Source organism: Pinus tabuliformis, chromosome 3_2, assembly GCF_031772625.1.
Source record: "Pinus tabuliformis cultivar Carrire ecotype Pingquan chromosome 3_2, CPIR1, whole genome shotgun sequence".
Lineage (NCBI taxonomy): Eukaryota > Viridiplantae > Streptophyta > Pinopsida > Pinales > Pinaceae > Pinus > Pinus tabuliformis.
The window spans coordinates 187,550,255-187,566,959 of record NC_142302.1 but is presented as its reverse complement, the minus strand read 5'-3'; the positions used below and the strand labels follow the sequence as shown (position 1 = coordinate 187,566,959).

General features: G+C 37.8%; 1 protein-coding gene across 1 annotated transcript in view; it reads right to left on the bottom strand.

Annotated features, from left to right (window-relative positions):
- LOC149180406 (cycloartenol synthase-like) overlaps positions 1-16,705 on the bottom strand; it is a 303,462-nt gene that overhangs the window by 200,504 nt on the left and 86,253 nt on the right. The window contains exon 6 of the mRNA XM_089413870.1: positions 2,584-2,750. Coding sequence (XP_089269996.1) covers positions 2,584-2,750 — 167 coding nt within the window. The remainder of the gene's footprint in view (positions 1-2,583; positions 2,751-16,705) is intronic.

The window sequence follows — 16,705 nt, the reverse complement described above, 5'->3', positions numbered from 1 at the left end:
CTCGTAACTTATTAAGATTAATAACTATATAATTTATAACTTATAATAATAATAATAATAATACAGATAATACTATAAAAATTTAAATTTATAATATCGTAAGCTCATATATTAATGAACTCAGCATATAACTTATTAATATTAACAACTATGTAATTTATAACATATAATAATAATAATACAGATATATTATACAAATTAAAATTTATAATATTGTAAGCTCATATATATTAATTAAATTTTAAAATTTGGTATTTTAAAGTTAAGTTTTATATTTATATTTTAATTTCTAAATTAAAATTATATATATATAAGATTCAAACTTAGATTTTAAAAAAATTATAATTTAGAATTAAGTTCTATATTTATATTATAATTTATATATTGCACTATAAATAGAAATATTAAAATTTATATATATCTATTAAATCAAATATATTAGTTTATTATATCATATATTGAAAATATATATTTATTATTAAATATCGCATGAAATATAATTATATATTTAAAATTTTGTATTTTTGCAAATTATAATTGCTAATGTTTATCTTCTTTGAAAGTAAGGAGACATATTAATGGCTCAAGGCCTAAAAGTATGTTGTGAGGGTGGAAGTTGCCCCTATTACATACCACATACAAGCTATTTTTAGATGGCCAATTTTGTCTACACATAATGATGTAGCTGCATGCTGAGATATTCAGATTGTATCAACAGACGTTAGACCAGTAACCATGAATATTGTAGCCTTTTCCATATTATATAATATACATGTCGTTTCCCCGCCGTATCCGGATCCTGGCTTTTAAAAAATCTGACGGATCCGGATCCGTATCCGCATCCGGATCCGGATCCGGATCCGAATCCTGGTAACTTAGGATTTAATTGGGCATTATATTTTGATATTTTAAGCATATTGCTGAGAAGTTTATCTTTCAGTCTAGTGAAGTGAATATTCATTTTTTCGATTAAGGGCTTTGGCATATAACTCAAAGATAAACCGTGACATAAGAACTTTCAATTCTTGAATCTAGCTTCATCTTGTTCCATCTTCTAATTGTCTCTTGCATTTGCATATTAAGTTAGCTTTGAATAATTAAAATTTACTTCCAAGCATAAGTTTGGTTGATAGAAAGATAGGTACCCATCCATCTCTACTTTAGAAGCTTGGTTTTAATAGTACTTAAAACGGTGACCTTGCAATCATCAACGCCACAGCTCTCTGCAGCGCTAGAGGCACTAGGTACATGAGAATTTCAAGAGAGGTATTGTTAATCACACCGTAGTGTGCTTCACCTTATCTTCTCTCTACCACTTACTACGAAATCAGGGTCCATATAGAAAGGATCGAAGGGTTAAAACTTAGATAGGCATTTAACTAAAATTAACCAAGATTCTTGCATCTCACATTAGTTTTAGGGTCTATGTTTCATACAAGATAGTTGTTCATCCAAACAGCAATTGCTCATCAATTACTTGGTCCTGAATTTCATAGCAAGTTAGTTGACTTCATAAGGCACTTGTATCAATCCTCTAAATCTAATTGAATCCTATAAGTCTTGCTAAATCTAAATCATGTACTTGGTTGTTTCACTTTGTCTCCTGAGCTGGTTGGTTCCCAACTAGTTCTCCTTCTTTCCATTTTCGTAAGGTCTACCCCCCTTAGTCTGCTATTAGGAGACAGCTTAAACAAAGAGATTGGGGATCAGGGTGACCGCCCCCGATCTGAGCCGTTGTCACGATGCCTGGACATTCTTTGCGACAACACTATCCATTTTCAATATTTATTTATTTGGTAACTAAAAATGGATATGAAAGAAGTTTTTTGGTATTCTTTTGACCTCAATATGTCACAAGAATAACGAAAAATTTCAGTCCTATCCATTTTTAGTATTTATTTATTCAACTAAATCAACTGCCTACAATGGTGACAAGAACGCAGTATCTTTGATTTAGACTAAATTAACATTAAGAAAAATTAAGGAGGTTCACGTCACAAACTTAAAGGAGGTGGAAATGGGTAATAATAAGGTTAGTGTATGTACTATGTTCTCATAACCTTAATATGTATGAATGTAGTTTGATCCTAAAGGAGATAATATTACTATTCTTCCTCCAACTGAGATGTATGTGTGTTTCAACAAACCAACAGTTAAGGATTCATTCAAGTTAATCTTACATAAATTCATGAGGAAGTTTTCTTTAAGGATCACTAAGAATCAAACAAGCTCTTGAAAAACAACAATATACGCCATTCCACTCCCACATGTCTTGTATTTACACCGGATGTATCTTTTAGTCCCATTGACCTACTCTTGTGGTCACCCGAAGACATTAATAAAATTATCTTATCTTGTCGTTATCTTATCATAACTAAATCTCTAAGAGTTTCAGGGCTTGATATTTTACGGCATTTGTATTTATTGCACAGTTAAATCTAATGAGGTTAACAAGTTTTTTTTTAAGTGCTCATTCCAATATTGCTTGTATCATAACTTAGCAACAAAAAAACAACTAAAACAATCCTCAAAGCAATAACCACTGCAACAACAACAGAAAATAATGTAAGAGAAAGATGCAACCTTTGCACACATGTTACGTGCTTGATTCCAATCTATTTTCTCATAAGGCACTGTATAAAGCTCCTCTCTTAAAGACATAACAATTCCAGTTAGAGGACCCACAAATCTCTGCCCATACAGATATGACATTGGCAAATAAACCATTCGACAGTGACACCACATTCTCCCTGCAGAAATGCCAAGACCATAACAGCCCAAGTTCAAAATTGGAACTACAAAACATAATAAATTTATATAATACATATAACATTGCAAGAAATTTCCAGATAAATCCTAATATAATGGAATGACAAAATTAAATATATGCAGAAATAATGGCACATTTACACATTAAAACGTAATAATTTTGCAACCAATACCTGCATTAGGAGATGACATATTCTTGTGTTTCTCCAACGAAATAAAACTTTATAAAATTCAATCTACATAGGTTCTATCAGCAGCGAACAGTGACATTAACAAAATGCTGGGCGATTTACAGATTCAAAACAACATTTGTGAAAGCTTGCACTTATATCTTGAAAAACAACACATCAACAAAAGAAAGAGTGCACAGCTAAAAGCAACCCAGGTAGTCCCTATTTCGCTCGGCAATTTACAGATTCAAAACAACATTTCTGAAAGCTTACGCTTATATCTTGAAAAACAACACATCAACAGAAGAAAGAGTGCACAGCTAAAAGCAACCTAGGTAGTCCCTATTTCTGCGATTAGTGATTCTTGTTGAACTATTTCAATAACCTTCAACCAATCAAATAATAAAATAAAATCCATAATGCTCATATGTTCATGCTACAATGACTTACCAGCTAAGTCACCTGACACGGGGATTTGGGATTCGTAGTGTCAGATTCGGACACGTTGACCCCCCAGAACAGGACACGTAGGATTCGTTATATATTATTTTATTAAAAATATATATATATATATTTAAATATATATATATATATATATATATATATATATATATATATATTAAAAATTAGATATTTCTTACACAAATTTTAATTAATGATACAAATTTATTGATTTCAAACATAGATCTTCATCTATAGCATGCATAGTACATACAAAATTCAAATACATGTCAGTGGTCACATAAATCATGATTCATAATTCATAAATGAAAGACAACTTACAACTACAAGATAGTAAGATAACCACACTGACAACTGCAGTTTTCTCATTAAGTCATCAAATCAAAATGCGTTACATAGGTAGTGTTGGTGCAATGCCAATGGCAAATAGAAAAAGAAAATATAAAACAACTATAGGTATACAAGCCTCAAGACATCAATCCTCATCATCAGCATCAAAATCAACATCAATGTCCTCATCATCATGGTCCCCCCTGCTCTCCTCTGCATCCTCCTCCTCCCCTATATCCATAGTCGCCTCTGCATCTGCTGGTGTGGAGGATGACCCCTCTAAGTCATCAAATCTAACAGGCTCTAGCACTGGATCATTGAGATCCATGTTGGCCAATGCCAACTCAACACTGGTGTCCAGACCCATATCATCAGGAAAGACATCCCACATCTTTGTCTTTCCCCTCAACCACTCTTCCCTCTGCATGTAAATAAGACGAAGGTTGGTGTGCACATACACCATTGTCTGCCCTGGACTGCTCAAGCCTGCTCTTCTTCACACTATACCAATGTTACCAGACTCGGAATCGGCAATAAATCGACGAGGCAAAAGAGCGAAGAGTTTTAATCGGATTGGCAAAAAATCGACAAAAAATCATTGAATTGATTAAATAAAAATATACACATATATTGAATTAAAAAAATCATTTTTCATTAATATTGGGTAAAGGCATGTCCAAACAATGCATAATATCAATAGATGTCCAAAATATCATGAATAAATAAGTATCTCATATATTTTATGAGTCCAAACATGATCCAAAGCACTGAGTTTTGAGTCCTTAGAAGCATATGCTTCTAAAAGTTTACAAAAAACTGCATACTAATCAGAAAAAAATCAGCAATTAAGAGTCTAAGACTCTTAAGAGGGAGAACTAGAAGCGATTCCTTCCACTCCTTGACTCTCAAAGTTCTCCAAGTCATGAAGGCTTAAAAGAGGAGGCTCATGTAATTGAACCCAGTCTGCCGCATTTGTAGCTTGCAAATCTATCTCTTCAAGGTCGATTGGTGAATGATCCATACCTGTCATTATCATGAGACATTGAAATGTGAATTAAAGTTTCACTTTGAAGTTTGAAGTTTGACGTTTGAACTTTAAAGTACGAACTAGATTATGAAACCTTCAAATTCAAGCTCTCAAATCTCACCTTGTATTTGTTTGTTGCAAAGTCGTAGATTGTAATGGACAAATACAAGGTCATTCAAGCGTTTTTGTGTCAATCGGTTGCGCTTATTAGAATATATTTTCTCAAACATGCTCCAGTTGTGTTCACAACCTGAAGCACTGCATGCTTGGTTTAAGATTCGAATGGCAAATCTCTTCAAATCTGGTGTATCACTACCAAAGTTTTGCCACCAAAGACCTAGCAAGTGGTAAGGGTTTGTGAGTAGAAGACTAGAAGTACTAAATTAGTAAATAGTAAAAACTTAAAAAGAAAAGAAAATTTAATAAAACATTTAACATACAAAATAAAGTTTAAACAAATTTAATGAATTGATGAAGCCTTCAAGCTGGGTACCTGGCAACATCTTAGACCTTTGTCTTATAGCACTGGTGAGGCAAACAATTTAGATGGTGCCCTATAATCTTGTAGTTGGGAAAAGACACGACTTTGTTGTTCTGGATCAGGGAAGCACCTTTCCACGCATGTCATAAGTCCTCTGCCAACCTCCCCATCCTCATTAAATTTGCTCTTATCATAAAAATATTGTGGGTTTAAGAAGTACCCAGCAGCATGTAAGGGGGAATGCAATTGCCTATCCCAACGTGCATCTATAATGTCCCAAAGAGGCATATACTTTGTCTCATCATCCCCATATCTTCTTTTGATGGCCTCCTTTGCGAGATCCATCACCTCATAAATGTAACCCATGGCGGGTTTGTCACCATCAACCATCCTGAAAGTTCAAGCATTCAAATTTAAAGAAATATGAAACATTGTAAATAAAAAGAAGCTTGAAATGAAATTTAAAAAATAAAAAAGTTAAAAGACTTGAAGTACCTGAGAACTCTAACAAGGGACTCCGTCAGCAATAATCTCTTCAGCATCTTTCCAGAAGCCATCATTAAACACAAGTGCAGCAATTTCGATGCCTTCAAGGGTCTTGGAATGTTTAGATCCCATCCACTCAGGTCCCAAGAACATCCTCTTCAGATTTATCTTTTGCTCAACCACAGATTGCAAAGATATGAAATTTGTTGCAAATCTAGTCACTGCAGGTCGAACAATTTCTTTACCTTCAGTGTATATTGTCATAGTGTTTAGGACAATAGTGTGGTTGTATAGGTATTTGGTTATGGATTTTGCCTTCTCCACAACCTCATGTATCCAATGAAGCTTACCAATGTCCTCAAGCATTAAATCTATGCAATGGGCAACACAAGAGGTCCAAAAAATAGTGGGGTGCCTCATCTCAAAAAGTCTACCAGCAGCCATATAATTAGTTGCATTATCGGTGACAATTTGTACAACATGTTCTTCTCCCACTTCTTGAACGACTTCCTCCATCATTTCACAGATAAGTTAGGCAGTCTTAACCTTGTCTGAAGCATCCACTGATTTGAGAAACATTGTGCCTGTGGGACAAGATACAAGGAAATTTATTAAAGTTCTATTCCTCTGATCTGTCCATCCATCACTCATGATGGTGCACCCTGTTTCTACCCATGATGAACGAAACTCAGCTAGCACAAGCATGACATCTTGAACACTCTCTAACAACATATCTGTCCTAAGGCTCTCTGATGTAGGGGCTTTGAACCCTGGACCTGCAATAGCAATTGCATCAATCATAGCTTGCCAATAAGGACTTCTGGCACAGTGGAAAGGTATATCAGAATAGTACCAAAAGTTAGCAATGGCCTTCCTTACCTGACTATGGATATTTTTTTTCCAACCAGTGGCATCCAAGGTAGGTTGGGAACCGAGTTTTGTGCGGGGAGCAAAAAAGGTGTTTATGTTTCCACCTCCAGTGTTGAAGGAAGGAGTCGAAGGACTCGTATGGCTTTGATTTTGACTTGGCCTTGAAGGCATGTGTGGAAAACGTGGGAACGGCATTGAGGATTCAACAGAGTGAGGTGACATGGGGCTAGTGGTAGAAAAACTATCAACTCCAAGAGTTCCTATTTCAGTATTTTGCTTTGCTTTCTTGGCATTATGCTGATCTAACATCTCAAGGGCCAAGGCTGCTTGGTATTTGACATTATCGTCAACCTTGCCGCAAAGACCTATATCATGGCCAGGTATTTGTGCAAGGTGGAACTTGAATCTATAAATGCCTCCACTACATTCCTTTTTGCAAAATTTACAAAGGAGCTTGGATTTTCCGGGAATCTTGTCACAATAAGCCCAAGCAAAGTCCATCTCTCTCGGCATTGTTGTTGCTTTGAACTTGTGTTTAATTTGTGGCTTCTGTTAAGATTTGGAGTCGTGGCTTCTATTTAATTTGTGGCTCCTGTGAAAGACAACAAAAAATCAAATTTAAAAATGATCCAAAAATTTAAAATATGCTAGAAATCTAAAAAATTAAATGAAGACAGATGTCAGTAAACATATAGAAATGTTGCCTTTCAATAAAAACAGAAAACATGCAGAACCCTGGTTTTATTCAATGGAGCACAACATAGCTCTAAAAATTGGCACAAAAGCACACCAAGAAAGTGCCATGTCATGCTGAAAGGCCAAAGTGCAGTATTGCCTTTTAAGTTTCGATGGTTGAGAACAGTGATAACAGCGGCACAGATGACATGCGAAGCAGACCAAAAAATGGCACATTAACTGCTTGAAAATTCCTTAAGAAGTGCGTCTCCTTGAGTCCTTACCAAGCAAACATACTCAACAGTCAACACCCTATCTTATGCGAAAGAGATCCAAAAATTGTGCTCTCCATCACACCAACAGCAGTAACAGTAGCACCCTCCTCTAAGGTTGACTTATCTCTCATTAAATCTCAAAAAAGGTGCTTGGAAATTGGAATAAGTAATTTACTAATTTTCAAGCTTGTTTATTGATCATGCAAAAATTAAAATAACAGAAAGTCTTCACAGGTGAATTTGACTTAGCCTGAGGTGTGAGCAACCTCCATAATGATAATAGTAATACATAACTTCAATGGTAGAGAAGAAAGTTGAGATCCATGATGATATGGTATCTGACTTGAGGATCAATGGCGATGGCTTGAATTTTAGTGGCACTATAGAAAAGGATAACTCAGTTCTTAAAAGTTTCTGGATGGAAATGGATCAGGCTTTCTATAAGTATATAGTATAGACTCAGCAGACCTTGAAATAGGGTGTTTATCATCCTTGAACAAACTATGAAAGTATATTTTCACTAAGCTCTAAAAACATTCAGTTCCTGTACAAACAAGACCTACGGTGACTCTACTGCAGTGGCAGGGTTAGTTTGGTGTCTTGTTCAAATTTGAAGCTGTTACATTTGTGAAGATTTTGACAAGGAAGAAACAGGGATGTTGGGTTAGGATGTCTTACTGAAAAAGTGTAGTGACACATAATTGTTTGTTTGTCCAGATTCATCTTGATGATTGTATGCAAAGCATCGAAAGTGTAGACAAGGATTTTGTGCACTAACAGAGGTTGAATTGTATATGATTTGAACCCGAGATCGATTGGAATGTTTGTGTAAGCACGAATGTGCCTTGTAGATGATTATGATAGTGATTAATTCCTGGAACAGAAGTTGTATAACCAGAACATATGCCTGTGCATGAGGATGGTAAAATATACATGAGACCCTGTCGTGATATGACAAGAAGACACTAAGACAGTGACCTGTGATAGTTGACTTTGATGAAACTCTGATGTGTGCCAGCACTGTAGAGATGGAAATAATCTCAGCCTTAGCCCAAAGAAGACTAGTATTCACTGCAAGCCTATTTAACAGATAATGTGGAGTACAGAGAGATAGGTTTAGTAGAGAATAACATTAAAGAAAGGCTTCAATGCCCTTTTGCACGCATAGCAAATGAAATTGATAAACCCTCAGTTCCTATCTTGGCCAGATGTCCAACGATAGAAAGGAAAGCTCAAGTCCATGGTGATTTGATATCTGATCTCAGGATCAATGAGGATTGCCTGAACTTTATTGGCATATTACTTATTAGAAGAGGAAAACTCAGTCCTCAAGAATCTTTGGGAACAAATGGAGCATACTTCAGATGGGGATGAAAATAATTCTGATCTTAGTTGGTTATGTCTGTCATCTCTCTGCGTTATAGTTGGTCATAGTTGTAAACTTGTATGGATTTCAATTAACTCTGCGTTATAGATCAGGCAAATACATATATGGCAGGCATGTCGCATAACTGTTATATATATGGCATTGCCGCATTAGCATCTGTTCTTCTCTGCTGTATCGCGATTTGCATCACCTGATCACACTACACAGTATCACGATTCATCATTATATATATATATATATATATATATATATAGAGAGAGAGAGAGAGAGAGGAGTTACCTGAAGGCTCACGCAGGTATACAATATCTCGATTCTCAACAATGCGGCGTCGAATGCAGCTCCGAGGCTCTGCGGCGGTGTCGACTGTGCGGTGTCTGGAGGCTGGACGCGGGACGATGAATTATGAAACAGCTCGATAAAGTGATAAACGCGACAAACAGAAACCCAAAACCCGATAAACCTAAACCCAAAAATTTTGGCAAGACTCGGAGAAAAACCCAGAGTCGGAATAATCGCCATACTCGCGAGTCAAATTGAGTTGACCACGAGTCAAACTCGGTCAACGCGATTTGACTCGGGGAGATTCGGTTCGGATCGTTTCGTGGCCGAGCAGAGTGGGAATCGCGATTAATCGACAAAATCCTCGATTCCTGTTTCACTGCACTATACAAATTTCCATATGTGCTCCAATTCCTCTCGCAACAAGAGGATGAAGTCACCTGAGAGAGGAGCCTCATGGCTAACTACTGAAGAGGAGGGCTTGTTGCCCCATGATTTGCCCACCAAGAGTAGGGCTTCTTAGCCCCCATGTCTCTAATCACATCATAACCTCCAAATCGACCACTGCCAGTGGAAAACTCTGCAAAGGCATCCTCCACCTCATCAAGCAATGCACTATCCTGAAAAATCCGCCTAAATGCCTCTTTCCTCCCCTGTGAGATTTCACTATCCATGTGACGAGGGAATCTGCAGGAAGGTCCACCATTCAGCCACTCATGGTTGTAGTATTTTGGGTTCAATGAGTGAGCCAAACAATGTAAAGGTGTACAACTCTTGTCCCATCTGCTGACAAGAATATTCTGTATAATATCACAGAAGGCCTCTGGTGATGTCTCATACTCGGGGCACTCACTCTGTAGAATAATGCTCCTCACAGACTCAATCATGGAATCCCATCCCTCACAAACCTCTCCTAGGATGGGTTTGTCTGTATTTGCAAATCGAAGCAAAGAAATGATAGGGTCCATGACCCGAATAATTAGATCTACCATCTCCCACCAAGCATCATCTAGCACTGTGTCCTTCACTCTTTTAGAGGCTACCTGATTTGTCTTTCTCCAAAAAGACCAAAACTTAGAAATAACCATGGACCCAAGAGCGGTCTTGACCTCCCTCAACCTCTTCAACATCATGAATGAAGAGGCAAACCGTGTATTAGCAATCTTCAACAATGATAGATTGGTGTACTCCTTGTAGATAGTGAGGGCATTTGTATGATTTTTCACAAAGTTACGGATATGTCTTGCATCCTCAATAATGTTACCAATCCAAAGCACATCAAAAGCAATGGATTTCAGTGCTAAGTTCAATGAATGGACAATGCAAGGTGTCCAAAGCACTTGTGGATATTTAGCTTCCACAATCATGCCAACAGCCTTGCAAACAGGTGCATTATCTGTAATGATTTGCACACAAGAATCAACACCTACATCTTCAATAACTTTAATAAATAACTCACCAATAAATTGTGCATTCGTGTATTCTCCAAGTGTATCCACTACTTTCATGAAAACTAGACCAGTCAAGGAAGACACCATGAAGTTGATGATTAGGTGTCGTGCTGCATCTATCCATCCATCAGAAACAATGCTAACCCCAGATGTTAGCCATGATGCTACAATAGGCTCAAGCATTTTTTGCACATCTTTTTTTGGCTTCATCAACAATGTGGTTCTCAGCTTCTTTGACCCAGGAGGCACATACCCTGATGGAGCCCCTTGAGTTAGAGCTTGGCACATCCCAATAAATAGAGGTGAGCGTGCAACATTAAATGATATGAAGTTTTGATAGAAGAAGAAGGCAATGGTGAGATCAAGCTCTTCCTGTCTCTCTTTTTGGAAAATCTTGTCCATTGGACCAAGTGCAATTGCTCTTCTTTTTGCTGCTTGTCCCCCAATAGAACTCTCAAATGGAAATTTGGTGCTGGCATTCCTCAAAAATAGAAGGGGGTCTTGATTCTTGGGTTTTCCTGATTTTGAAGCCACATTTTCCATACAAACAGTGGACTCCTTTTCCAATTCTTTTCTCTTTTGTAAAGGAACATCTTTACAAGCTCCAATCCCACAACCCGGTAAAGCCAAAAAATATGCTTTCACACGGAAATATGTGCTTTTGAAAGCAATGTGACAAAAATTTCATCTCCATTGCACCTTGCCTCCTCCCTTCCCCTTGGTGCTTGTCCCATCCTCTCTTGTGACATATTTCCACAATGGATATTTATCAATGTGGTCTCTAGGTCCTCCTCTTCCCTCAACATTACTTGCAGCAGACTCTGATGATATTGGGGGAGGAGGGGCATCTCCAATGGAGACATTCTTGCCCTTCCTTTGCCCCCTAACTGCTGCCTTTGGTTGAGCCATGAATACTGTAAAAGAAATGAACAAAACATGCACAAATTTGTAAACAAAAAATCATATACAAACTGTTGTAATAGAATAAGAAATGCAAAAAAATGGAGCTGAAATGCACTTACCTGGTGCTTGAATCTCCTTGCCGAACGCTCTACTCCCTTAGCTCCTTGCTCCAAACCCTTATCTCCTTGCAAACAGCTCAAACAATGTAGATACAAATAACAAACAGCGTGAAAGAATAGAAGAAATGCGTCTTTTTAACCCGCAGCAGTCACTTTTCTGGGATACGAATCCTAAAATTGGGATTCGCTGGCCAAGCACGGGATTCGTACAAGATTCGTACGAATCCTAATCGAACATGTCGAATCCCAGTTTAGGATACGATTTTCAAGAGAATCGTATCGGACACGCAGGATTCGGGTTCGCCGGGCTATATGGACAAATCCGGTTACTTAGCTTACCAGTTGTCAATTGGAATTTAACATAAACAGCTGCTTCACCAACTACTCTGCTATTAGAACTATTGTTGTTAGACGTCCAATTCACAACAGTATAGAGTCTGTCTTTCTAAAATGTTCAATTCCATGAAAATATACAACTATAAAGCAGAATTGAGATTGACCTCGATATGCACATCAAGAACATTCAAGAAATGAGCTCCATTTACTATTCAAAAAATATTTTGTCGGTTTTGTTGACCTCGATATGCACATCGAGAACATTCAAGAAATGAGTTCCATTTACTATTCAAAAAATATTCTGTCGGTTTTGTTGGATCGTGTTGTCATTGATGTCAACCCATGGAATTGAGTGGGTTTGAATTTGACTAAAAACACCAGTCATTAATGTCAAATGGTTAATTAACACTTCTTAGTAACTGTCGAATTACAGCAAGTTGGCAGCTCCACTGTTGGATGGTTGAAAACCTAAGTCCTAGGGTTTGGGTTCCCTAGACTTAGGATGTGCCCCGATATTGTAGAGGGTTTTCGAAGGGTCAAACCAGTGAGTTCAAGATGGAGATCTAGGTCATTAGATTCTCCTCGAAGAAATGTTTCTATTGATATGTGGTACGCCCCATGGTTCCTTCTAGTTTAACAGAAAATTGAGTTTGAAGTTGAAGACCCAGTTTTGTGGGCTAAATCCCTAGGGGGTAGTGACATGACACCTTATTCACCTATGGTTGTCATTATATGACAATGATTCTTGCCACAATCTCATTGTATATAAGTTGAATGACTTCAAGAACCAAAGACAATAAATCAATCATTGACTTCAAAACCTTGGTAGGACTAAATGCACTAAGCCAATGATTGATTAACTCAAGTCAACCCTTGACTAACTCAATTCCTAATAACAAAGGGTATATGGGTTTTGCTTAGACCATAAGTAGACATATTAATGATGCTAATTAAATAAGTCAAAATAATTAATAATATTAAGAGCTCCTAAAAGACCACCTCCAACGTTTATATCCTAGCCCCCTCATTTGTCTATAAAAGAGAGAACTCATACACCTTTCTAAGGCAAGTAGTAAAATAAAACGTATGATATTGTTAGATTAAGCTCTGAAATATTCAGCTACACTGAGGGAATAACGCAGGCATCAACAGAGAGGGTTAGTTTTTATTTTGGTTTTTGTTTGTTGACTTAGTTCGATTTGGAAGCTTGCCGGTTTAAGAGATATGTTTGACCTACAGCAGGAAGACCGAAGGTAAATTGCAAAACTCTTTTGCAAAGACTTTTAGTATCTGATGTCTCGGAACTATCTCACCATCTTCTGTATATAAGTATCAAAACTAATGGTTCTGTTGTATTATTCTTTTCGGTTCAAGGATCCATTTACTATGGCATTGTTTTGGATTAAGGTTAACTTGTTCTTGTTTTAGACATTTGGTGATTGGGATTTGTAATGCACGTTATCCAAAGTCCAGAAGCAAGTATATAAGACTTTCGGACCTCAACTAGGGCACAAAAAATTGCAGAACAGCAAGTAGATTCGGATCAGATTCTAGTTGTTTTTATATTCTGGTTAGATATTCATCTTGAAAGCATTGCAGGTATCTGAACTTCTAGAGCAGCAACGTTAATATTGGTTCTGTAGTGTGTGCAAATAGTTGTGTCTTCTTTTTGACATTTCCCTTGTGTGTTTGTGTTTGTTATTTGCTTTTGATATTTGTGCTTGTTTAAGTTAGGCCTGAACCACAGTAAAAGAAACTGGACTTAATATATATACAGTAATGAATACAGTGATTCTCTTGGGTGCCATAGGATTCAATTGAATGTTGAGATAGATATAAGTAAAACACACTCCTCTTGTCAATAATATGACGTTGGATTTCACCTTAATACAGTAGCAGTACTCACAGTGTATCTAAAATCAAATGCACTAAGCCAATGATGGATCTCTAGAACAATCTCAAGATCAAATGCATTGAGCCAATGATTCATTTAGCATCTTACTGACAAAACTCTTAGTGCAATTCTGAACCAAAATATAGTGACAAAAGTATGCTTATTACTGTAAGAAAGTTTCATGACCTAAACTTGATTTGTCACAACAGCTCTTGGTTTCTTGACTTCGTTATTTGCAAAATAAACATAGCACACAAAGCAGTATACACAGAAAATAAGCAAGCTCCTATGTGTTAAAATTGGCAACTACGGCCAAACTCCATGTGGGTCATTTTATTAATGGCAGCCGCTATTTTCTCAGATCCCTCTCATCGAGAGGTGTAGGATTGATCTAAAGATCATCCGATTCCGATAAGTATTCATGGAGATATGAATTTATTAGTGTTATGGGACAATTCGTCAAAGGTGGCCAGCAACCAAATAAACCCCACTAGTGCTCAACATTTTAGTATAAATAGAGGTGGCCTTCAAGTCATTTCAACACACACTTGGGATCTCTTCCTCTCTACTTGTCTTTGGGTTTTAGTAGGAAGAGAGATCCTAAAGGATAACGCTGCCCTAATCTAGAGGGAGTGCCCTAAGCTCTACGCTGCCCTAATGAAGAAGCCCTAGACGCAGGAGGAAAGGGAGATCTAGCATGGTGAAAGAAGCCCTAACGCTGCCCTATGAAGAAGCAGTAATACACAGCCATGGGAATGAAGGCAGAAACCCTAGCCACAGGTCTAAAGAGAAGAGATGCCTTAAACCTACTTGCTACGCTACCTAATGGAGATGGCACCTAAACGCTGTCCTAGAAGAAGTGCTCTACACATGGAATGCCCTTGTTGTCATGAAAGGAAAAGCCCTTATCCTATACGAAGTCATGAAAGGAATACCATTGTTGTCATGGAAGGAATGCTCTCACACATAAAGTCTGAGATAAAGAAGCCACACCTTCAGCTATCCTTAACGTTGTTCTAAATAAGGATGCTCTATCTGCTGTTTGGATTGGAATCTTGGATCACAGTCATGAATGATAGATCCAAGTCTTATGATGAATGTTATAGCATTATAGACAGCATAGTATATGACAGCAAGATGTATGGTGCAACAGTATGGACAACAAGATGTATGGTGCAGCAGTGGGACAGCAAAGGCAACTTGGTGCTGAATGGTGCAGCAGTGTGGACAGCAAGATGTATGGTGCAGCAGTGGGACAGCAAAGGCAACTTGGTGCTGTATGGTGCAGCAGTATGGACAGCAAGATGTATGGTGCAGCAGTGGGACAGCAATGCTACATGGTGCTGCAATGATACAGCATTAGGACAGCAAAGGCAACTTGGTGTTGTATAGTGCAGCAATATCGACAGCAAGATGTATGGTGCAGCAGTGGGACAGCAAAGGCAACTTGGCGCTGTATGGTGCAGCAGTATGGACAGCAAGATGTATGGTGCCGCAGTGGGACAGCAATGATACAGCAATGGGACAGCAAAGGCAACTTGGTGCAGTATGGTGCAGCATATGGTACAGCAATGGGACAGCGATGGTCAATGGCATATAGTGCACAATGGAACAACAATGGTACAATGGTACAACATGGGACAACTACTATTTAGTGCAGCAAATTCATGGTGCTGTTATGGTATGGCAAAGCACAACGGGACAGCCATGACATTATGCAGCAGTGGCAAAATGGGACAGCCATGACATAGTGCAGCAGTGGCACAATGGGATAGCCATGACATAGTGCAGCAATGGCACAATGGGATAGCAAGCATGTGCAGCATGATGACGAGATGCAACACAATGATAGGTCAAGGAGTCACCTTGGAGAATCAGTTGAAACAGCATGTCTTCAACTAATCTCATATATCATCTTGTTAGAGATGATCTATGCTCTTATCTAGATAAGTCAAAGTGTTGACTTATGTTGTAAATGTACTCTCTCTCTCTCTGTGCTAAACTATTGAAGAACATATAAGAAGAATTGATCAAGTGTTTTCCCACATTAAGGTTTGTCCCTGGCTAGCGCCACATCTTGTGTACTCTTATCTTGGCTTGTTTTCTGCGATTTATATTTATGTTCTATTTGCAGTTTACTTTAACGCTAATGTGATTGCTAATCTGGAAAAGATATTGAGCTAACTGTGAAAATTGAAATAAATTGCTCTAGCATAGAACATACCTAAAACTAACATGATATCAGAGCTGAGATGAAGACAAAGCCCAAGCAATAGTGAAAGAGCAATCACCAAAGACAGTTGGGAAAGGACAAAAGGATCAATGGATTCCTCATCCCTCTTCTAATTCACCAAGGATGAAGTCGAAGCAAAGAATATTATCAGAATGGCGCAGCGGAAGTTTCTAATGGCCTACCTGAAGATCACTTCTATGGGAAGTCCGATTCTAAGGGAGGAAGGAAAGGCAAATGCCTTGGTTGAAATAAATTCGGCCACTATGTGAAGGAGTGTCCGAATGGCAGGGACCCATCACTTGATGATGATAACAATCATTCCAAGGACGTCTTCAATGATCAGAGGAATGACAGTGCAGGTCATCAAGGAAATGGCTGACTCTTCAAGAAAGCAAGGAACCCCAAGTATGAAGAATCAAATGTTGTTTCTGATAAGATAAAGAAGTGTTATCTTGTATTGGCCCTCTCCTTTAGATTCTTTGGAAATCTGGCTTATTGATTGTAGTGCTTCAAGGCACTCCATCAAATATAAGGGTGCTCTCTCTCTAATTTGGTAGA